Source organism: Poecilia reticulata, chromosome 15 (assembly GCF_904066995.2).
Source record: "Poecilia reticulata chromosome 15, P_reticulata-male-v2, whole genome shotgun sequence".
NCBI lineage: Eukaryota > Metazoa > Chordata > Actinopteri > Cyprinodontiformes > Poeciliidae > Poecilia > Poecilia reticulata.
The window spans coordinates 23,756,928-23,782,163 of NC_088844.1; the positions used below are offsets into that span (position 1 = coordinate 23,756,928).

Genomic DNA, 25,236 nt, shown 5'->3' on the forward strand with positions numbered 1-25,236 from the left:
TAGAAACCACAATAACAAGTCGTTTTTATAGAAAACAAAAAATATTCAGCCTAACACAAGGGGATCCAGAAAACTTCATCTTGCTTAAATCGACAGGTCACGTAAAGTTTTGTTTAGCTTCGTCCTGTATAGACCCTCCTCCTCAAGCAGGGAATGCTGGCAGACCCCAAAACCCCTCCTGCTGTTGGCCTTTCTTTACCTAATCCTCTTATAAATAGGCCACTGTGTGTATTTTACAGGCAATAAAGCAATGTGTGCTTGGCGTGTCAGTAAGGCTTAGGGGATAAATAGAGGGGCAAAGGGTCTCGCCTGGTGGCAGAGATCTTGCTCCTTAAGATTCTTGGAAAATGAAAATCTTAGTTTTCCAGATTTGAGTATACTTGGATGTTCCCTCTGTCTGGCGCAAAATGGTCATAATATTATTTAAAAAAAAAAAAAAAAGTGGAGTCAGACCGTGAACACAAAAGGAAAATGGATTTCTCTTTCTCTGCTTACAGAGGCTTTCAGAAACCTTTTCAAAGATTGTTCCTTTGAGGCAGTGAGAACGCAGCAAAGGAAGATTTGTTGACCTTAACTACTCTTTCCCAGATGAAAGCATTACCCAGAAGCCCTCTGGCTTGGCCCACGAGACCACCAGGGCTGCTGGGAGGTTTGCACTGCCAGCACTCATGAACCAAATCCATTAAAGCCATACAGTTTGGAGGGTGAAGGGGGGAAATATGAAGGATGAATAGGTGGAGTCATGTTTACTCCTGGATTGATTTATCCCAGCTTTCACTTCAGCTTCATAGGGGATCACTTGCCAGGAGGCATCGCACGGTTATAGAAGCAATACATTAAACGAAAAGTGCATTTAAGAAAATGCCTCACAACAATGGACAGGGTTATGCTACCCTGAGGCTAAACTCTGTGAAACATTAAAAAAACAGAAGATGCTGCAGACAGAAAACCTCTGCTGTTTGTCTCATGGAGTCAGTGTTGACCCTGTGGCTAACATTTCTGTTTTCTTTCCTTCTCTCTGCATGTTTGCTTCGATGTGGTTGATGCATTGATTTCCATCAAAGGTAAGCCTAAAAATGTCTCCATGACTTGTTTTCCCCTCCAACTCTAAATGTCAACTAAATCCTTCAGAGTCGGTTTTGCCTGAATGGACGTGAATAGAAATGCTACCGTGATTCTTGTTTTTACTTGCTTAGTATTTGTTACATCTATGAGAAGATTAAAAAAACTTCTTGGCTCAGCTTTTAATTTTTTTTGTGATCAGTCACTGAGCTTGTTGACAGAGTAGCATGGAACAATCTTAGACTAACATAACTGAAGTACAATCTTTTTGAAACCATCTAAACTTAATTTTTTTTATTTAGAAAATGTATACCAATGTACAAAAATGACAATTTAAAGGAAAAACAATAGTTTCTGTCCAGGGTTTCTCCCAGAAAACTTTCTAAACCTGATGGTAGGCTGCTGGATGGTTGCCATTTTTTAGGTTAAAATGTTTAAAGTTGGCAAGAAATTTGAAAATATCACTTGATAATTATGTGTTCTTCGAAGATTAATACCTGAACACCAACTATAGAGTCTTAAAAAAGGGGCAAACATTGAAACATCCTAAAATAAATAAACAATGTGCCTGGCAGGGGCACAAATAAAGCCTGGTGGCCCAAAGTCTTTTTATTCAAGACTTTGTTTATATCCTGTTGTATTTCTCAAACTGGGTTGCGTATTTCAAACCCGGGGTCTGCAGTTTCACTGTCCTCAAACTTTTGGATACATCCCTGCCCCCAAAACACCTGAATCAAATGAATGGTAAAGGACCAGGTCTTTATAAAACTTCCTGGGAAGCAATTCCCAGGGAAGTAATTCAGGCTTTTGAAACAGGTGTTGGAGCAGGGATCCATCCAAAATTTGCAGAACAACGGCACTCAAGGACTGGAGGTAAAGACTTCTGATGTAGACAAAAGATGCAAATTGATCATTTTATTCATCCACAAATCCATGAGTCTGTCCATTTTTATATCCGTTTCATCAAGCAATTTGCCCCATCAGTTAATGGTTTGGTCCATCCACAGTCCTTGCATCTAGAGTAGCGGTTCTCAAAGTGGGCGGTACCACCCCCCCAGGGGGCATTCAGAGGACGGCAGGGGGCGCTGACGGGAATTTTTACAAAAGAGAGGCGCTGGGATTCCTTTGGGGGGCGTTTGGTCGAAGGTGAACTTTACACCTTATATGCACAACAATACCAGTTTAGACTTTGAGCAACTTGCTAAAACTGTATTGTGTAACATTAAAACATGCTTGGCTGCAACGGTATTGATGGCAGCTCTTCTTCTATTCAGTATTTGTAGCTTCTTGGCGCAGCTCCGCTCCTGCTACTGGTACCTTCTCTGCGCTAACACAGCTCACCAACAGTTCAGCGTTACACCGGCTGATGACGTTGCTGTGATTCACTTGTCTGGAGTCTGATTTTAAAATATTTTATGTTTTATTGAGGATTTTTGTACATATGTTTTGGAAGTGCTATGATCATGTCAAAGCAGCAACTTATATTAAAAAGTGTTTTATTTCCGTTTGAAAGCTGCCCGCTTCCATGGAAGGACAATAGAAAATCGCTCTTATAAACATGTAATTACTAAAATCACGATACCTTGTATCCCTCTGAAAAATGAACCCATTTAAATAAAGAAATCCCTCCAAGGGTGATACCACGATAGAGAGCGTTCATTTTATAGCGTTAACACCAGCGCTGTAAGTGGTCCGGTATGAAACGGGGGTGATAGAACAACGGTACCACAGCACTTTTAACTTTCAATAATCAGGATACCGAAATTGTTTCTGTTGTTTTAAAAGGTTTATGTCAGTCTGCCTTTTCCCCATCGATACGCCCTGCACCTTAGGGTGTTAAAAAAAAAAAAAAAAAAAAACGGAGCGCAGTTTGCGCAAAACTCTGAACAGGAGAAGCGGGACATAAAACGGAGCGACGAACTAGATGTGAATTATGGCATAAAAACAGAATCCGACGCTGAACAGTGAAAAATCAACACATGATGTGAAACACATGACGATTAAGTGGCGCAGCAGGTGATGAGTGAAGATTACTGGTGGTCAATAAACGATCAAATAAATCTAGCAACAGGAAAGAAACTAAAGTGGACATGGCAATAAACCAAGAGAGGATAATACTAATCAAATGATACTAAATGGAAATTAATGAAGAACAAAATGCAAGAATAAACTAAGAAACTAAAGTAAATACAGAGGAATAAACTGGTATGGCAAGACCTTTTGAGCAATAATTAATACAGAGACTGTATGGCAAGAATAAACAGACACTATTTCCAGATAAAAGGTAAAATAATGTTGTTGAAATGTCATGGGTTTGTTGAGACCATATCTAGTACTGAGAATAAATATATCTTACAAACCATAACAGTAAAGAACTGATCACTTATTTATGTTTTTAAATTGATTTGATATATTTATTTCTTCAATATTATTTTTCATGTTGGTGTTAATGTCATGAGGCTGATGACTCCATGACACTTTCAATTTGACTCATTAGGATTTGATTAAGAACCAGATTTGTTATTTGTTATTTCTGTCCAGCAAAACTATTAATCTATAAATCAATAGACGGGTCTATATAAAGATATAATCCATGTTTCTGTCTAATATTTGTATGGCATTAAAAGGACCTGGAACTTTTGTTTTTCCACTGAAAGCTCTGGTTTTCACAATAAATGCCATGTGGGTGAAGTTTTATGGATGATACTCTCATGTCCCATTCTCCACCAGAAACTGACAGAAACACTGAAGAGAAGAAGAGCTATGATTAATGTAGTTAGTTATATCCATGTTTTAATGTTGCAGAGCTCAGTCGTTTTGCAAATAGTTCAAAGTTTAAACTGGCATTGCTATACATCTTTTATCTGCCATTTTGTGTAATATTTAACAACTAGAAAATGGCAAAGAATAAGAATATTTTTTCCAATCTGGCTGCTGTTACCAATTTTAACTTGAATATGGCAAGTTAAAATTGCATTTTTCGTAGACGCCTGTGAAAATAATTTCTATTCCCATGACTTTTTTGTTCTCTGGGAAATTATTTTTGATAATAAATACAGAAACAAGCATAAAAATCAAAACATCTACAATAGTGATGGTAATATTAATAATAAAATAATAGTGCAAAGTAGCCTACAAATTCTTTGGTGGGGGGTGGTGAGGGACCTGGATAAAGCCAAGGGGGTCGCTGTGCCGAAAAAGGTTGAGAAATACTGATCTAGAGATTCCTCAGTTTTTTGCTCGTTGATGGAGTTTGTCATCAATCCTTCAGCCAGTCAATCCATTGATTCATTAGTCAGTCTGTCTGTCCTTGGATGTGTCATTCTACCCAATTATTTGTCTGCCTGTTCATAAATCAATCAGTCTAAGTATTGTCCATCCACCTATCAATTGATCAATCAGTCCATCCATCAGTGCATCACTTCATCCATTGAACAGTCACTCCATCAGTCAGTCACTACGTTTGTAATTAATGAAAGGACTGGAGCGAAGGGATGGCCGGCTCATTGATAACTTTCTTCAGGATGCTTGCATCCATCTGTCCTGTCCTTCTGTCAGCCTCACCACTTCAGAAACATTGAACGCGTATGTTTTCATTTTACAAAATGGGCCAGAGATTAGTTCTTTTAACTGCTAGTTTGAGCCTTTAAAAGTATGAAATGTTGAACTGGAAAAACGTGCAAGAACCATGACCTCTACAGGTGTTTAGGTTACGAAAATACTTAAATGGCCATTAACTTGTCTGGGCGGTTTGCCCAGTGTAGCCTAGAACTGACAAAAGCCCACAATGTTTTTCTACAAAAAGAACTCAAAAGTGGCTAAAGGGCTAAGAAAAACAAAAATATCAGCAGGGCACTGATGTGGAAATGATGGTAGGATAGCTGCTTACCCGTGGTCTTCCAGACTGGCAGGGGATCGCAGACAGGAACCGGCATTGTCCAATCGTGCTTAAAGACGAGACGGGCTCTGACAGAGAGACGGGCAGGGCTCCGGCTTCACACGCAGGTAATTGGCTGTTGGCATGGGAGACACCACAGCATGAAACCAGATTCTTTATCCCAGACACACAAACTCTCCTTCCCTTCCTCTTCCTCTTTTCCTCCCATCCTCACCTTTTGAGGGAAGTTCCTATAACAACAGCTGCGGCTCCGCACCCAGTTAGCATTCACGAACGGCCAGGCAGGCCAATTAGGGGCCTTAAAGTGTATAATTGCATGGCTGGGATTGTGTGGGTGTGTGTGAAGGTGTCATTTCGTTAAGTCTCAGGGGGTCGCGCCACCTCCCGCAGTGAGGTGTCTCTGCTCAGAGTGTGAGTGGCAGGGCGCTCGGGGGGAGGTCATTGTGCCGGTCAGGCCTCACTGCTTTTCAATGCTGTTTACACTGAAGACGAGAGGAGACACGTCTGTTATCTTTGTGTGTACTGAAGACTGAACAACTCATCACAACGTTATTGTGTGAAGGATGGGAAAAATATTTGCAAATGTTAAGCGTAAAAGGGAATTTAGTCTTGAATAAAGTGTATCGGCTCTCTGTTTAAACCCTGACTCTTTGATGCTATTCTTAAAACCTTCAATTTAGACTTCGTAGAGAAAGTACTTCAATCTGTGAGTATATTTGCTTGCACAGATCACACCCCAACTTTTTCAAGTGGGTTTAAGGAGAAACCTCTATTTTGTAGGATTGGTTAGCTCCTCCTCTTTCCATTCTCTCTGCATTGGGAAAACCCAATTCCTGGTGGATGAATGCACAAGATGTAGATATAAGATCACAAAGACAGGTGCTAACAAGTGACCTTGGGTTAGAGATGTTTGCACACCTTACCTCCTATTTCTGGGTAAAAACCAGATCGGTTATCTTATCTAAACAACTTGGTGGAAACATTTGATCAGCTTTGGATGATTTTCACTGGGATCATTGTCTCCCACAGTCTGTTTTCCTTGGCAGCTACCGATATTTTGTCCAAACCATGGTTAATGTTCAACAGTCTCAAAACAAGCATTTGGCAAGGTCAGACCTACTATAACGTATCAAGAACATGACTTCCAAAACATGCGTAGCTTTATTTTTTTAAATTTAATTTTGTAAATGTGTATCCTACTCAACACAAGCAGCTATAGTCTTCAGTAAACTCACAAATTACTGATATTTTTATGCAGAGAAGTGCATGCTAATGCTAGCATGTTAGCTCTGTTTTGATATGACGTGTTGAAGATGAGAGACGGGATAATTCTGGCTAAAATTACATAATTTTTAAACAATGTCTCTCACATACTTACCTGGGGCAAGTATAAAAATTAAATTTTCTTTTACAGCTCTTATAACTTTACCACAGCCATTGTATTGTTAAAATTTCTTCAGTTAAACCAAATAACAATAATATTGCTGTATTTCTTTGAAATTGAAAGAAAGTCACTGCATGATCTAGTTAGATGTACTCGGGTGTATCATGTTTAACATTGTTGATGTTCTCTAACAAATCTAACCTTTCCCATTGTTAAGTTGACCTTTATGTATGCAACATATAATGATGTAAATTATATTTAAATTTCCCTTTTCACCTACAAATAAAGGACTATTCTACTCAAACTACTGATAAGCTGGCAGGTTCTTGCATTTTGCAGTAAAAGTCTTTGCAACTTCAGATTTTGGTGTAAAAACCATATACATGGAAATGGGGTTAACACTTGCTTTATAAAATAATTTACCTTAACCCTGCAGATTGGAGTAGGCGGGAAGTTTGGGTTGATTGGTCAGCATCACTGCTGGGCCGGCCGTCGTGAGTAACTCCTTAAACCGGATCAGTCAACAGAGCCATGAGCAGAAAATGGAACCCTTCTAGCAGAGAAATGTTGCTTATTTGATCTCCTGGATACACTCCACGTCATTCCTAAACAGAGCCAGCATTACAGTCCCACTTGACTCTCAGAATAGAAAGCTGAAATGCAAATATAGTGGAATATTGGCGTATATCTAGCCTGATCTGTTTTTCAGTCCCTTTCTGCGTTTTGCTTTTCCCCTCTACTTATTTTTCTCGCTCCCTCCGTTTTTGTCTTTTTCGTTTCAAAAAATCTTTCCAAAACTAAAATCCTCTGGGCAAAATGAATCTTTTAAGCAGAAGTGAACATTTCATCAGTCATATCGAACCTTTTTAGAGCCCTATTGCATTTCAGTTTGAGAGTCACACTTATCCCTAAGGAGCCTTCCAGATCTTGCCTCTCCATTCTTCAGTCAGCCGTTACAGCACCTGAACATTTTTAATTTCTCGTCCCCCATCCTTTGAACAACATATGCAAACAACGTGTAATTGGTTTTGGGTGGATTTAGCACTGGGCTGTTTGCGTGCCTGCTGTGTGAACACATTTTCTGAGTGCAGAGGTGTGAAAGTTGAGCTGGTGCTGCTGGATTGTTCTTGAAAAACATCATAATTATATGAATTGCGTTCAGATCAACCTGAGTGGGAGAAAATGTGTCGAGTGGCTTGTTGCCAAGTAACACAGCTTGTAAGTATCAGTGTTTTTGTCCATAATAATACTTGCTTGGATAATCTGAATAAAGTTACCATTTAGAATTACATTTTAAATGCACAATAAAGACTTTTTTTCCCCCTTTGTCAGCCGATTAGTTTAATATGCATGAGAACAGATCGTCTGATTTATTCTCTTCTATTGACTTAAACCGTTTTTATGTTAATAAAAACTCTCACATGGCTTTCAAAGCAAAACGCGAGCCTCACCAGGGGGTTCGCCACACCCTCCCCCTTCTCTCTGTTATTCAAATAATCGTAGGGAGTGCAAATGTCATCGGCTCCCCTGAGCACTTTGAAAAAGGTGGCACTTTTCCTTCACTGCTCTTTGGATATATTTTACTGTATGATAAACTCACTTTTACCTTCTTGCTCTTTTTTTCTTTCTTTTGCCGCTTTAGAACCCACTTCAAATATCTAATCCGTGTGTAAAATAGCATGTTTGATTTATTTGAAGCTATTTAGGTTTTTAATGCCATTGATGTCCAGAAGTACAGTGCTTTTTCTAAAACCACAAACTTAAATGCATTTTATTGCGGTTTTATTTGGGTAATTGGAAAGTAGAAAAAAAATGAATGATGTATGGTGGGACTTTGACTGGGCCGTTCTAACACATGCCTATGCTTGGATCTGAACCGATGTTTAGGATCATAGTCCTGCTACAAGGGGAAACTTCAGCCCAGTCTCAAGTGTTTTTGCAGTTTCTAGCAGGTTTTCTTCCAGAATAGACGTGTATTTAACTTCACCTCTTCCAGTCAAATCTTTACTGTTTTCTTCAACAGTAATAGGAAGTATGATGCTGCCGTTACCTATCCTCACTGTCAGGCCTGTCAGAATAACACATTTTTCTGGATGGTAAATCATCCCAGTAATTATTATGATAAATGATAATGTTGTTTTGAGACCATTTTCAAGTAATACTTTGATAATGGCATAATAGTTCAAGTTTGTCCTTTCAAAGACTAATAAACTCTAATTTTGTACAGGAACTCCCAGAGTGGAACTGGAAGACATTTTTAATAACCAAAGTAAAACCTAATATTAAAAAAAAACATTATATAAGATGGAAATATAAACCACATACGACACTGGATTATAAAGTGTTTGTCAACAAAATTGCACTCATCAGCGTTATTTTAATTTATCATGCGATAAATTGTGTGTCGTTAGTTTTGTGCCAGAGATCCCATTTCGCGTGTCGGTCAAAAAGTTTGTTTTGTTGTCCACATCTATGCTCCATCATACTGCAATCCGGCCTCTTGTGGATTTCTTCTTTTCCCCATTCTGTCCATTAAGGCAATATTGGTGAAATACCCTACTAATAGCTGTCATGTCAACATGTTTTCTTCCCTGAGCTGTGAATTTCTGCGGCTCCTCAACAGTTACCCTAGTCATCTCTGGTTAGTGCTCTGCTTGTCTGGATTGTTAGTTCACAGTGTTCCCTAATTTTTATGACACTGTTTGATCATTAATGTTCCCTAACAAACTTTAAAGTCCTTCAAAGAACAGCTGTATATAGTTTATGCTGCTATTACATGCAAGTTTACATATCTTTACTAACTAAGTGATTTTAAATGAAGGAAGTTTCTGCAATGAATTTTATCCAAAGGTGGGGAGAGGTGGGAACATGATGCATATGTACGCCACACTTTTCAGATTCTTATTAGTAAAAAAAACCCACAAAAAAACATGTAAAGCAATTAAAGTTTTTGTTGTGGTGTGAAAAAGAAAAAATCTGGGAAATGTTGACGACTGAATGATTTCAAAATACACTGCAGGCTTTAGACATTCGACCAAGGTTTGTTTTAATAATAAATAAAAAGCTTGCATGAGGGGAGTCTTCATTTATGGCTGCGCACAAATGAGCGCGGCAGTACAGTCAGTCCTGATTCATACTGGGCTTGATTGAAACAATAGTTCTGTCAGGAGACTGAAACGCAGTGAAGCCGTTATTATCCTTCCTTCCTCCCCCTTCCTTTGTTCCTCTCTGGGTGATGCAAACGGACCACCTGCCGGCTTGCAAACACGATGACACAGCAAGCCTTCTTAATTAAAAGATAACTTGACCTAATTATAGTAATTTGGGTTGCAGCTGCAATTAAAACACTAAGTTGATTCTAGGCATATATTAGGGCTCTTAGTGTAAAAATGTGATGTTTTGGATGTCTGTTTACATTCAAATGCATTTACCATTTATTTTTAAGATGTCTTGTTGAATGTCTTTGATTTCTTGCTGCAAAATATTCACAAAATAGATGTATTTCCTCCCCCCCTTATGCTTCTCAGCCTCTGAACCATTTAGGCCAGAGGACCTCCAGTGACATCAGTTACAGAAAATGTTTTTTTCCTGAAACTTTGTGGGCCAATTAAAGTGCAGAGCCTACGGTGAGCTGGCCCTCCAGAGGCAGCCAAGCTCTGCTGGGAAACCCACCCCACAGAGCTGACATATCCTGGAAAAAAAAAAACTCCCATTTGCCAGGTTTGTTTGATTCCCTCCTGCCAGCATAAACATCTACATGTGTTCGTGTGTGAGAGAGGGAAGGAGGACAGAGGCAGGTCCAGAACAGTCTGTGTTCTAAATATGGGTCACTTACTTAACTTTCTCTAACTTTGATGATTTTTTAATTTATTTTTTAATCTCCTTACTTATGGATGGAACCTCAGAGTACATTTACCAGAACAAGCAGCACTTTCACTGCTGCCTTGATGAGGACAGTAAAAATGGCTTTTACCGGAGGGATCCATTTATAAACGGCCATTTGCAGATGCACGGATTTAATGTGATGGACAGAGACGAGCGAGACAGAATGAAGTTTAATGGAGTCGTAATTGACCCCGGGAGTCCCAGGGATTGACTGGAGGAATCTCCATTTTAAGAATAGGATTTCTCATTGTTCCATCAACCATTGAGTCCTTTTTTGTAATCACTCTTTATTTTTCTTATTGGATTTGATTTATTATCTCCTGTTGTGATGATTAGCATATTATGATGTACCCTTTCAGCAGCACTAGTTTCAGAGAATTGCTCTGAAACTAGTAATTTAAGTTTAATTCAATTTGGTTTATTTGTACATCACTAATTACATCAGATATTATCTCAAGACCGTATGCAAGAAAAACCAATGCAAAACATCCAAAATCATTTCAAATCTGGATTAGTACAATACAGTCAGATGATATAGTCACCTTTGGATCAAGATTAAGTCCATTTTGGTACAACTTTTAGCAATTTTTAGGATTTCTCTCTTTTGTTTTTGGTAAAAGACCACAAGCTGTTTCTCCTGTTAGTGCTAGACTCACACATTGATTTTGGTTTTATTTACGTGCTGTAATCTGCTTCTTGCTTTTGGAGAGGTCTCCAGGCTACTTGGCATCCACATCATGCAATTGAACCGCACCAGAGTTCACTTTAACCAAACTGAGACGTAGGTTTTAAGGTCAACCAGAGTTTGCTTGTTTTGGACAGTTGGATTACGTATTCACACCTCCCCAAACGAACCAGACATTCGAGACAAACGAACTGGAGTTTAAATAAAGCGGACTGAACAGGACTGGTGTGAATATGCCCAAAGTCACTGTTGGTAGTTTATCTATGTTCTATGAGGTCAGATATAACCTAAAATAAGTAGGTTACACATAGTTTACTGACTCTGGCCTGGACAGAAACACAGCTACACACTGTGGAGGGAATACTTTCTGTGTGGGGGGAAAAAAGGGAAAACCAAGTTAATGCCATTAATAGCTTCCTGGCTTTGTTCAGGAAATAAAAACAAAAGCACTGAGCCTGAAAGAACTTGCAGTGCAAAGGAAAAACACAGAGAGCACACAAAGTTAATGCCATTGATAGTTAAGTCAATGATCATGTGGGCCAGAGATACTTTCTTTGTGAAAGTTTTTCTCAGATTGTTATGAATCTCCAGGCCGTCTGCTACAGACGACACAGGCCTAAAACCTCAATGATGGAAACATGCATTCAGTGTTTTTTCTTTTAGTCTGAAAGTCTCCTCGGCTCACTTTCCTTGTTGTCAGGGTGTTGTTTGCCAGAGAAGTGAGTGTCATCACATTCCAGGCTGGCACTAATGGCTGGATATAGCTGACGTGCAGGCATTAGCCAGAACATCCTGCGGAGAAGAGAATGGCATTGGCAGACGTGGATTCGGCGTTCATCCACTGCTAGAGCTGGCTAGGGAAACACAAATTATTACAACTGATGTGAAACCAGTTCCTGTCACCGTGGAGACGCTGTGTGCTGTGGCTGTAAATTTGCAGTGGAAGTATTTTCCATTCTCTTGTTTTATTTCAGATAATCTACCATCTTTGTGGGGCACATTTCACCTCGTCATTCTGTTTTGTCTTATTTTCTTATATTGCTGTAGAGACTGTGGTAACTCTGCAGCCAGGTCTGATTTCTGACTCCCATTTTCACAGCAGACTCTTTAATCTGCTTCATCTGACTTGTGTATTTTGTCTGGTTTTCAACAGTTGAGCCTCTGTTTGAGTTGCCCTCCTGTTTTTGATTCGTAATTGTTCAAAAATATCGAGAGTGACCTTCACATGTTTGATGTTTCTGTTTCTTTGCATGCTTCAGCTGGCTAAAAGGTAGTTAAAGCGCTTTCTTGTGTAAACAGCTAGCGTCAGGTCTCCATGTGTGGAGTCTTTGTTGTAAAAATCCAAACATGCGTAGCAGAAAGAGTTTCCCCTGTTCCACATTGCTGCTGTTTTTTTTTCTTTTCTTTAAAAGTGCTCTCATTATTGGATTAAATCACTTTTTTTTTTTTCAACTCCAAAGAGATGGGAACAACCCAACCTGCCTTATCTGAGTAACGGCTGATCCCTGTTAATCTGATAATTGCTCCCATATTTTCCCTCATCTTGAAGCAGCACAGCTGCGGGAAGGCGGCTGCGGCTCCAAATTGCTCTGAATCATTTAGAGAGGGGGGGGGAAACCTTCTGGTCCCTTTCATGGATAAAATCAGAGACCTAGACGCTACAAAAAATAGAGTCTTCGTCATTGTTTGGGTGCTCCAGACAAATTGTTTAACCTCTTATCGGCGCTTCTCGCGCTTTCATCTGTCCTTTCTTCTCTCCTCCCTGTCAGCTCATGTTCTTTGCTGAGGAGCAGGCAGGTCACGCAGAGATGCATTAGGCTGCCTGTGTTTCAACAGTCCGCCCTTTATGAGTGGGTGTTGAAAGTGTGAGAGAGCTGGCTGTGCTCAGATGTCTCTGTTTTAGATACAACATGACAGTTATGAAGGTTGGTGAAGAGGGACGGACCGGGGAGCTTGATGAGCGATTTGGTTCACGTCTCCCCTTCAGAGGCTCCGTCATATATTGGAGCGCCAGCCATCTAAAGCAAGCTGTTCAACCTGAATGCCAGAGTCCCAATATTCTGGACAACGTGATAAATCTATATTCAAAAAGTGATTGTTTACATTTTATTTTACTTTTTACCCTTCTGTCTAGGCCTGGGCAATAAATCAATAACGATATATGTATTGCGATCAATAGCTAATGCGTCCAATTGAATTTTCAATAATAACTCTGATCCAGAAAGGCTTTCGCTGCTTAATCAGTCAAGGCCAGCTAGCAAGTTTGGTGGCATGAACTAACTCACGCCCCCTTCGGTTACCTAGCAACTCACTTTCGTTACCTAGCAACAACCTCTTCCATAATATGCGCAGCAGAAGTTTCAGGTTTTGCTGCAGTGCCTCATGACTGCTTAAAAATGAAAAATAAATGGAGCGAAGGGACAGACATTCCTCTAGAGGAAGTTGTGGACAAAACAGAAAAGGTCACTTTACCAGTTTGACAGTATTTCAGGTATTTAAAACTTAAAAACTAATCAATAATTATGGCTATTTATGAAACCTTTATATATTTTTCAACCATATTGTCCAGTCCTACTTCTGTCAATAAATTTTTTTGACCTAAGATCAACATTTTGCCATTTTCTTTAGATATAAAGCATCTATGTTGCAAAAGACTGACGTAAACCAGCTGAGTTCCCACCTTATTTGTCCATTTAAGAGATATTTGAGTCTCATATTTTACCGTTTCATAGTATTCACCAAAAACATAGTTGCTTTTAGAAAAACAAAAAAACTAACAAGAACCTGCAAGTTCTTTTTAATAAAAATGAAGGTTTTTGCCGATCTGTAGCTTAGACATTTATTCCTGTTAGTGTATGGAGAAAATAGGAAATTTAAAACTTTTAGATTAGTGTTGGCAAAGACACTTTAAAATATCTTTGCACATATATATTTTTGTAATCAAAAATTTTCTGGAGTGGTGCAGGTAATTGATGTTATATTAGGAAATAATGAATACAGCTTGTGAATAAATTCGCATTGTCTTTACTTCACTTCTCATCTGCCGTTACAATGTCTCCAATGTTCTTTATATATTTTAGCTTCTTGGTCACGATCATCTTTATCAGGTGAGAATCTCTAGTGCCGTTACCTTCCATCAAACTGACTGAATGTTAATCGTATGTAAAACTGTTGGAAATACAAGTTTAATGGACTAAGGTAAATAACTATGGACGTTTTTTGCTGAAAACCCCAGGGTACAAGTTCTTGTTGGTCTAACAGAGCCAGTGCTCGGTTTTTGGCAGTCCTCTAGAAATAATGAAGTGGAAACGACTTGGGATGTGTAGCCCATTAGGGCGTCCTTTGAACAGCGGTTGAGGTGGGACTTACCCAGTACTTTGATGTTGTGGACCACATCCCAGTGTGCTCAGAGATTTATGACTGATTCAACACACACTGCTACTTGTCGTGTTGCCTGATTGTTTGCATCATTTCCCCTGTCATGGGAACATATGGAGCAGATTGTTTCAAAGACGGAGGTGTGCTGGCAAGCAGCGGCTCGTCAATGAGGTGTTTTCATAACAAAGCAGAAGTGACATTCTCCCATCAGCTTTCTTACGATAATTAACGTCTGTCGTACAAAAATGATTGAGAAAGGATAAATGAGATGAGATAAGTGTGTGTTGAAGAGATGTCAAAATTGGGCTTGTGTTAGAAAGTCAGTTTTTGAATGACTGCTGCTGCTTTATGGGAGTCTTGATTGTCGAGTCTGGGTTCGCCAGGTGAGTTTGCATGCCGGTTGCCATGCCAGTGTTGCCTAGTAATAAGCTGGTGAGCAAGCCTTTGTCTCGCCTGCGCCGCTGTCAGAGTTGAGATGGAGTGAAAAATGCAAGAACTGATGGTAATCTCTGTGGGGTTTGTTATAATGAGGCCAGCATTTTCTTTGCATAGTGAGATCCCTCCACAAACCAATTACCTGCTACAATGAGAGCAGCGATTGGATTTAGGCAGCATGTATGGATACCGGTGTCGGTAGTAGAAAGCCAGGCGGGCTCCACTGCTTTGAACTTGGTTTTCAATTAGAAACAGTGGAATGAACACTGATGCTTTCTGCTGATGTTCTTCACACAGAATCAGTTACTACCTGAGGTCATTCTTTTTTTATTTATCTAAAACACATTAGGTTCCCACCTTTAGACCTGAGCTCTGGATAAATACGGAAGCGCGTTACTTAAATAATTGATTCCCAGAGTCCATTTCCTGTTCCATACTCTAAATGTAGCATCTATCCAACCGTTTGCACACTGTGAAGATCTGCCTGCATTGCTGAAAGTGTTGGCTAATTATTTAAGTGCAGTACATCCAGGCTCTCCATTCCTCTGAAGACACTTGTTTAATGTAGCATAAAGATTTTGGAAGGTAAAGAGGTGAAAAAGTCATCTGTCCATCTTTCTGTCATTTTGTCTATCTATCCATCTGTCCATCTTTCAATCCATTTTTCTCTTCACCTGTCTGTTTTATCTCATTCGTCTTTCTTATCTGTCATTCTTCTTTATCTAGCTTTTTGATTTTTTTTTATGTCTTTCCTTTCATCTTTTTTTACTATCAATCCATTTTAATTATCCATCCATCATTTTCTGTCTAATTTTCTACTCTCTGTTATTAGTTTTCTGTCTATCCATTTTGTAACTTGTAACATCTAACCATTGTTTTCTCTGTCTATCTTTCTAGCCATTGTTCAGTCTGTCTATCCTTCCATCCATCACTGAAAAATATGTTGAGAATCGGGTAACCAGAGTCTGGAAAATAATGAAATTTGATCGTGTAAAACTCTTACTTTGATCTTGTTTGGCTAGAGAAACTTTGTGCTGTGGGATTATCAGAGGCTGAACATTTTAAAAAAGTAAACCTGCAAGATGTTCAGTTAGATTTTAAACACCCCCAGGCAGTACCATAAGATCTCATGGACCAGAATAATAATGAAACTTGTAATTTAATATTCCTTTAGTCAAACAAAACAAGATTTTAAGTTTGAAAAGACTAAATCTAACCAGCAGAAATTGAACAGAAACACCTAGATCAAAAATTTCCTGCTTTAAATGTACTTCTTCCTCTTTTAATTTTTATTTTAACTAAATCCAGGGCAGATTTTGAGATAATAAAATACAAAGTGAGATGAGTTTGAGGCAAACTAAGTTGTCCCTCTTTGTGAAATAGCTTGACAGAAACATTGTTCCTTGTGTGCCGCTGTCCTGTTTAATGTCTTTTATGTCGAGTTAAATAAAATGCAGCATGACCTCTTTGTATTGGGGCACATTTCTGCTTCATGCACTGCTGCTCTGCTGTTGTGTTTCCATTAGAAATGCAGCCCTTTCAATGACGCGTTCGAAAGGCTGATCAAGCAAGCTCCAAAGACATACTACTACTTTACAAAAACTCAAGATTATACAATCGCAAAAGTTTGTCTTGCAACTTCTCCTCTATCATGTCACAGAAATGTAGTTTTTCTGAGACATTTGTCAAATATCCAAGTTTATCACTCTGCCTCACCTGTTTCATGCTCTGATTGGTTTTTCCTGTGCGTTCATTAGACCATAAACGCTGCTGAAAAGATCCTCCATCTAGTCTTAAAGACGGCAGCTCAGTCATACAGGGAAACCGACGCGCTGCTGACAGGCCATGAAAGCTTTGTCAGAGGGCCTTGGAGCTTACCGTGACTATGCCCTCCGCCTACATTCTCCAATTTATCTCCGACATCTCAGTCTGCACAGCTGAGGCTGAAGCTGTCGGCCTCAGCTGAGCTTTTACTTCAGCTTCTAAAAAAAACACACCGCCTTGCACTTTGACATCTGGTTGTCAGCAAATGTTAATACGCCAATCATTCAAGCCGTCACTTTTCATCATTTTGAAATTATTTGCTTTTTAACAGTTTGTCATGTGCCTGACAATACTGGGAAAGAAAATGCAGATATGCAATATAGCACAGCTGAAAAAAAAGAAGTTAAAGGCAATAACAATATGTCTGTCATCTGGCTGAGTTGGACATGTTGCGGCAAAGCAGTAGACATTTACTAGAGACTAGTTTTTTATGATTCTGAACACTTTTACTTAACCGTTTAGCTTTGGTTTTGTTCATGGTGTTGATTAAGCTTATAACACATGCGCGCGCGCGCACACACACAGCTGCTCTGTTGCGTTTTTTTTGTTTTTTAATCTGATGAATCAAAACTAACACAAGGCATATACTGATATATGTATGACATGTTTAGAAACGATTGATCAAATTTCTGTTTGCAGAACATTTATTGGCTTTAAATGTAAACTTCTACTGTAAATTCAGCCGAAACATCACAAACTATGGCGTCTAGTTTGGTGGCCTGGGCCTAATATCCAGTCCAAGAATGTTAGGATCCAATTAGTCCATTTCTACTAATCAGATATTTCTTAATTATTTAAGAAAATAGTAATTTATCTTTAACTCTTTTTCAACTTTTAGATCCCTTTTTTTTTCATTCTACTGGTGTAAGAAACTTTATATTTGGCATAAAACTGCAGCTGCTAGAAGTTTTGCTGATGGCTGCTTTTTTTCCATCTGTGCTCTCTCTCCATCTCTTTAAAAAATGTACTTTTTCATGTTGCTTCATGTGCTTGGCCCTTGTTTGACCTCCTGATTGACAGGAGCCAAGTATGACGCCTTATTTTCTTTCCAAGTCATGCGCACACTTATAGATCTTAATAAACACTGAACTTTTAATCAGGCTCATTAATTGTTCCCAGAGCCACATCAGAAAGTCGATGTTTGATGCTGGATGTTGCAGCTTTAACTGGGTTATAGTTATGTACACTTTTTATAGAAGTGGAGAACTTGAGGGAAAAACTGTCATGTTTTCATTAACAGTGGCACACAAGAGAGAAATGGCACTTGTCACTAAATCGACTTTTGGGTTTTGGGGTTTTTTCTTTTTGACATCTTTGCGTGAGATCCTGGAATATTTATCACTGAGGCATTAAGGTAAAAATAACAGCCAAGTGGAATGCCACCAATCACTGTCTCATGCATCACTGGCACTTCTCACTTTCAGCGACTCCGAGGCTCCCCGTTCTGCCAGCTCGTCACTTTAAAACATTTTTAAAGCAGCTGTCCCGTGTTGACACGGCCTGCAGAGGGGCTCCTAAACCACGCAGTTGGGGTTATTTGAGCTCCCACGGTGGGTGTTCCTGGTGCCAAGTGTTGGTGGGTGTTGCCGTTTGTGTCTGTGCACGAACGAGCGCCTTCACCCATTGACCTCCAGGAGAGCCGGGCCTCTGTGTCACCGCTGTTCATCGTCACCAGGCGGAGGCATGTTTAGAGAGCGCCTCAGAGATAACAATGCTGTGTGTGATGGGCTGCTGGAAACGCACAATCGCGATAACAGGATTTCCACTGATAACATCTCCTTTTATGCTGTTGACCTGAACAAAAAGAAAGACGTTTCCTCTTTCTTTCATCTTGCGTGCTTAAAACACCACTTTCTATGATGGGTTTGTTTTTATTTCGACAAAAGGAAGTATTGTGATTGCATGCTCGTATTCTGCTCTTTTCTGAGTGTTGGTAGAGCAAGATTCACCGTAATCTCTGCATTCTTGTGACAGCAGACAGATCTGACAAAGGGAGAGAAGAGACGCAGGTTGCTGATGAGCTCATTACGATGAGTTCTGGCTGTCAGGGCGACTTAAACGTATCTTCAACCTGACAACCCGACAGCCGCACCGAGCCTAATGGGGTCGACAGTGCAGCAAGCCGAAGAAGAATATCCCTGTGTGCAGATATTCCCATCTCCGTCCTTAACCCCGGTTCTGTCTCATCCAATGTCTTCCCAGAAACTCTGATCAAAATCCAAACATTGTTTCTCATCTCTCTGCAGAAACTGTTTCCAGCTGGAGTTTTTTCTTGACAATTGCACAGTGATTATTGTCAGAGCCACGGGCAAACTTGGGTTTCTGCTTTTATTTGTGTAACAATAGATGTGGCAAAGAAAGCCTGTGTCTAATCATCATATGCGATGAAGATGTTGCTGATTTACAGCTTCCAGCTTTTCCAGTGTTGTGGGTTTTCGCTTTTCAGATGGTTTAAAACGGAATGTAATAAAGAAAAAACAAACCCAAGTGATTTAACTTTAGAAATGGGAGGTTGATAATTTATTTTTATTTCTAACATAAAAAATAAACTGGTTCATAGATAAATGCTAATTTGTGATTCATCCCTGAAGCCTGTCACTTACAATTGAATTTTCCTACTTAATTTCATTGTCAGTCTGTTTTTTAGCCTTTGTGCAGTGAGCAGAACATATTGGTCAAACCAGATGATTCATTACTATTACTAGTTACCGCCTCTCCAAGTTGGGTTTAATTTCTTTCCAAAACAGTTCAACTAAGATTTGATTACCAGATTAATGCGTAATCTGCAGGAACGGATTAATTTGTTCTCTCTCCTTGGTTTGGGAGTTGAAATTTGTTCTCGACGTATATCTTGGGCAGAATTTTTTTCTAACGTGTCCAAGAAATATGAAGGTTGTGTGCAGCAGTGGGAGAAAGCTCTGAAGGCTTCTCTGGAGTTCTGCACTTCAGTTTTTGAGAAGTATAATATATCTTAACAAGCAAGAACTTTACTCTTGGAGCTTCAACAAAAATAACTAATTTCTACACTTTTGCAGAATATCTCCAGACCAGAATACCATCATGACCTTTTTCTCCTCAACAGAATTGGTGCCTTTCTTCAATAATCTTCAAGAAATTGTGTTCCTAAATATATTTTACATATTCTTTGTCAAATTCAAAGCAGAATTTTTTTTTTCCCTTTTGCCTTTTCAAAATTGACAAAGAAAATGCAACAGGGCAATATTTCAACTTTATTTTTTCTAAAAGGTTTTATTTATTTATTTATTTTTTGCATTCTGAAAAATCCCCACCTCATTAGTTGAGAGCGCAGCCACTGCATAGCTTGTCTGTTCCAGGAGCCTCTCCATCCTGTTTGCCCACTATCGGTGTTTGTTTGTTCTTTATCTTAAACTCTCCCTTTCAACTGGTCCGTCTTTGAAGAGGAGTTCAGATTCCTCTGCTTATCTCCCCTGAAGCGCCGCTCTCTGTAGACCCAGGCATTTTCTTCCCTTCTGCTCTCTGAAGGCTCTATAAAAGAAGAGCGAGACCTAATTTAGCTGTTAATTCAGTCCGACAGATAGAGCTTCGGTGAAGTTTATATGTCTGAGTGGCTTTTTGTAGAGGAGGAGGAGGACCGGAATGGCCGCTGTGGTTTTGTTCTTTGTTTATACGATGACGTTCATACTGTTGATGCTTTGTTCATGCCTGTTAGTCAGGAATATAGGTCACACTGCCATCTCTGTTTGAACAGAGAGTAAACTTGGCAGACTTCTTCAAGTGTGAGAGCCAAACCACCCCTCCTTCCTCGAAGAATCACTTTCATATCTGTCATCATGCAACATATGACACCTTATCCGCCTGTGCTGAGACTTCTCCCGGAAGTCATCCTTTCTGTCTAAAATCATCAACTGGATGCCTGTGAGCTGCTGCATCTCCACCTAACCAAACGCCATACTGCTTGTGTCGGAAGCAGCCATGTTCTCCCAGGATGCAGCTGTTGCCACGGCTCCTCTGTCTGCACGTTTCTCGATGACTTGTTTAGGTTGATGTCGGATCATTAGGCTGTTTTCTCCGGGCCATATGCTGCTCTTCATCCCGGTTTTCTGTACACAGATGGGACAAATCCGCTTCCTCATGGGGAAATTGTTTAGGAGTGAAGAATATGTTACAATCCTTGGTGCAATAAATCACGCGGCGTCTCCGTTTAACACCACAATCCAGATGTAAGGATGATTTATTATTCTTTATATAATATATTTTGCCACAAATCCCAAACACTTTCAGATAAAGTAACCCAACAGTCCTTAAATCTCATGTTCACTGGTTTCCAGAAGTATTCACACCCCTTGAACTTTTCCACACTTTGTTGCTTTACGTTGACAAAAACTTCAATGTGTTTTATTGAGATTTTATGTGGTAGAGCAACGCAAAAAAGGGGGATATAGGGTTATCTTTCTCACCCCTTCACTCTGAAACCACTAAATAAAATTAACCTAAAGAGTAAGTAGCCCACCTGTAGTTTAATCTCAGTTCTGTAACTGCCTCAGAGGTTTGTTGGGGAACATTAGTGAAGAAACGGCATCATGAAGACTGAGGAGCACCAACTGATGTAATACAAGTGAAGCTTTCAGTATTTATGTCCACTTCAAAATTATCTTCCCCAATTTTTATAAAGAAATCCCAATGAAATACATTTATTTTTGGACTGTAGTGTTAAAAAATGTGGATAAGGTGAATACTTTTGCAATGCATTTCCATAGAAACACCAGTGCATTTTATGCATAATCCCAGTTATATTGTTCGCAGTTCATGCTTGTAACAAAGGAAAGAAAATCAGTTGTTTCTTTTTCGCCCCTTGTGGCATTCAGTTTTTAATTTCCTTCCTTTATTGGAAAATGAGTCCCTGTAAGGCTGTTACTGTGGTAGTTTCGTGAACAAAGACATTATTCCTGTGTAGTTGTCAGTGCTGCTCTGCAGAAGAGGCGTTGATGCTTCGCTCTTGTCCCTGCAGTCTGAGCCATAGTCCACTCTATAAAGAGATGCCTTGTTTGACCCAGAATTTATCTTCAACTCTGCCACACCTGTCAGATCCAGCCACCTGCAGCTGAGACAAAGGTGAACTTGAAGTAATAAGTGCAGTGGGGTAGGAGTGGTGGGATGTGAAGGGTCAAAGACCGACTCATCTTCAACAGCCTCCTTTATGTAGCATTATTAAAAGATTTGCCTCACTCCCTTAAGAGACTCGTAACACCCGTCACACACACACAAGCACACACCCTTCGCCAGGCAGGTGAAGATATGCTTAATCGACTTTAGCGATGGACCGTCCCTTCTGATAACAAGCTGGTATGATAACATTGTGTTGCGGGAGGCAGACAACCTGCATGAAGATGGTTAGCAGTTCCCTGTGGCAGTCGCTCAAACGTGAAGCGACTTTACAGATTAAATTGAATTTTTCTGTAATTTTTCTGATGAAAACTGTATTTCTGGGATACTTTTGTTCTTTTAATCTGAGGTGGATAAAAGGAATTGCCTTGTGGTATTTTTTGCCAAAATGGCGGCCCCAGTCAGTGTCCAGGTGAAAAGATCTGCAAGAAGTAATTTTGTAGGTACGTCGCTGCATGAGTGAGCTGGATCTGCACCATTTCACTGCTCTGAAGGGTTTCAGGGTAGAGCTACTCTTTGAAGTTTCTCCCATGTAGTCACCGTTCGTTTTATTCATCTACTTCCAAAAAGCTCTGTCTTGTTTGATCAAAGCACACAGTTCCAGTTAAAGTCCCTGTAGTTTCTGGCAAGCTTTGTGATCGTAGCAAAAAAAGATGCATTTTTCCCAGTATGCTTACTAAGCAAATTCTTTGGTATGGATTGTGGTGTCTAATGGTTGTTTTGGAGAATTGCTGATTATCCAAATAAGCTATTCTTGTTGTAGTCTGTGAGTGTCTAAGTTGGGTTTTTGGTGGGGTTTTTTATTTTTTATTTTTCCCTTACCTCCCTTACCTTCATCCTCATTGAAAAAAGACAAACTTATTTTTCACTGTTTATCACAGTTCTTATGTTGGAAACTTTTAAATTGTTGCTTTGGGTAAATAGGCGGAGCTTCATATTCGCAGTCATTGGGGCACCCTCAAATGGCCGCCACATGAGAGTAAAGGATTCACAAACATGCATGAAAGAATGAGGGATGAGGGAATAACATCATGACATCATATGAAGCTGAAAAAAAGTTTTTTACATAACGTGCTGCTCTAAGATTAGCTTTTTGTTATTTTGTACAAATCAAACATTTTCCTGGTCCATCTGTTTACAACAAAGGGAACAAAAATCATAATTTTCTCCATTTAGATGTGGCCAGCAGGAGTAAATGAAGCTGAACGTGATCTTGTTTACAGCGACGTGATGTAAAAATAAAAGCTTTACGAGTCCAAGAAAATACAAGGTGTTTTTTTTATATTTTAAAGTAACCTGATCTGATGCGATGTGCGACAAACTCGCACCGAGGCGTTACTAATGGGGGCGGGGGGGTCTCTAAGTTGGGTCTGATCTTTTTACAGCATAATAATTTACCCTGAGTCATTATTGTCTCAACATCACATTCTTCCACATGGCTAAGTGGTTGCTGTGGCGTACTCTTAATGAATGGAAAAAAGCTATAAAATGTTAACAGCAGCCCAGTCGTAATCCTCTTGTCATTTACTTTCCCCCTTTCTCTCCCTCTTTCTTTATTTTTTCCAGTTCTGTCCATTCAGGCAATCCAGTTCACCAAGCAGCCCATGTCCCAGGATGCTTTGCACGGCCGCAGCGCCATGATGCGCTGTGAAGTCAGCGATCCGACCAACATCACATACAGCTGGTATCAGGGCAACAAGCGCTTGACGGACACAGAGCGGCGCTTTCAAGAAGGGGGGAACCTGAAGTTCACTGCGGTGGATCGGCAGCTGGACGCCGGCAACTTTTCCTGCCAGGTGCTGAACCACGCCACCGGAATGATGCAGCTTTCCACTAAGGCCTCCTTTAATATCAAATGTGAGTGTTCACCTTTAACCTCTAATCAACCACGTTTACAAAAATGACATGTCAAATGTTTTGAGTGAAAATTTACTGACTGATGGAACGCATTCACATCTTTTTTTCCACATTTTGCCATGCATCTGTACCTGTACAGTTGTAAGTCTGTACTTTGACTAGGCCATTTCAACAAATGGACATCCTTTGATCTATTAAATCTCTGACTGTGTGTTTTTGGTTATTGTCCTGCCGGGAAGTGAGTCTTTGCCCAATTTAGCTCCATCTAGCTTCTCTAACAAATGTTGCAATTTTGATCCACAATCGAACTGAGTCTACCAGACCATCAGGTGTGAAAACGCCCTGAAACAACGCCACGAACCTACGCTGCATCACAATCACAGTAACAATGCCGAACAAATACCACACGGCAATCCCCGTCCAGAAACACAAATGGCAACAAGATATTAAAAAAACCATAATTTCATAAGATCTTTTCACTTTTAACTGATGCAGATTGTTTTCACATTTACGCACCATTTTTTTTGGTTGTAATGTGACAACATGTGAAGAACACAGATGTGAAAACGTTTGCTGCACTATTTAATGACACCAAGGCCAAGTGTCGAGTTCCTGGTTAAAAACCTGAACAAAAGTCTGCATATTGGGTGACGGGCTTCTTGAGCTAGAGGAATGTTTCCACCTTGTTGCCTTGTTCTTTGTGGCTTCTTCTTTCTACTGGAAACCGGATACGTGTGCCACCAAGCATGTGTTTCTTGTTGCTTGCATTTTCCTCCCTGTTGTGTAACACCGTTTTTCCCCATATATCCCTCAAAAGGCTTTTGTCGAGAACTCGCTAGCGGGCGTAATTTACCTCCTGGCTATATAATTATTTAGATTTAGTTCATTACTGCCCTCTGCGCTGGCTTTTTTACCCGGCAGCTTTGTAAACTTTTTGTGCCTTCTAGACGGGAGGCACGCCAGCTTCTTAATTTAGTTTAACCTCATAACTGAACATGAGTGGGTCTCCTTGTTTCAGAAGATGCCAGGGGAATTCAACCAAGCTCTGTGTGGGATAAATAACAGAGAGCCCTCAGGTACCAGTTGTTGCTGAAAAGCCTTTTGTGTGTCTCAGTCTTTGCAAAGATAGCAGTGAAGGGGATTGAAGGGGGAAAAAAAAGGAAAACCAGATGAAAAATGTCTCCATCTGGAACACGTTCTCCTCTTTGGCTACATTCAGAGGTTTCAGGAGGTTTTTCTTTGCAGTGATGATACTTGTTCAAAGGCTGATTACAGGAACAGATGCGAGTTCAAACCTCCCCCTCTGCCCGAGAAGAGGCAGACGGAGGGATTTTGAGCACCATCTTTAAAGGGTTGTAGCCAGAAAGACCAGAGAGGTACGTCGGTTTCTTGAATTCGAAGATGATGCAGTTTTGTTGAAGCTGCAGATGATCCAGCGTGTCAATAAAGATCAACTGACACACTCCCACAGATTAAAGTCATGAAAGCGGGAACAAGTTAGACGAGAACGGCCAGTTCTTCTTCAGAGTTTCCATCGTGATCCAGAATAAACTGCATTTATCTGCCAAGTTGTTACCATTATTCCCACGCACTTAAAAGAGCTCTTTCTTGTTAATAAAAGGCTCTAGAGGAAAGAAAGCTAAATAAAAAAATTATCTGGAGTATGTTTAAAGAAGAGCAGGA

At 39.9% G+C, this 25,236-nt stretch overlaps 1 protein-coding gene across 2 annotated transcripts in view; it reads left to right on the top strand.

The window, feature by feature from the left end:
• ptk7b (protein tyrosine kinase 7b) overlaps positions 1-25,236 on the top strand; it is an 85,084-nt gene that overhangs the window by 26,476 nt on the left and 33,372 nt on the right. For both annotated transcript variants that reach the window (XM_008430295.3, XM_081616208.1), the window contains exon 2: positions 23,263-23,553. In XM_008430295.3, coding sequence (XP_008428517.2) covers positions 23,263-23,553 — 291 coding nt within the window. The remainder of the gene's footprint in view (positions 1-23,262; positions 23,554-25,236) is intronic.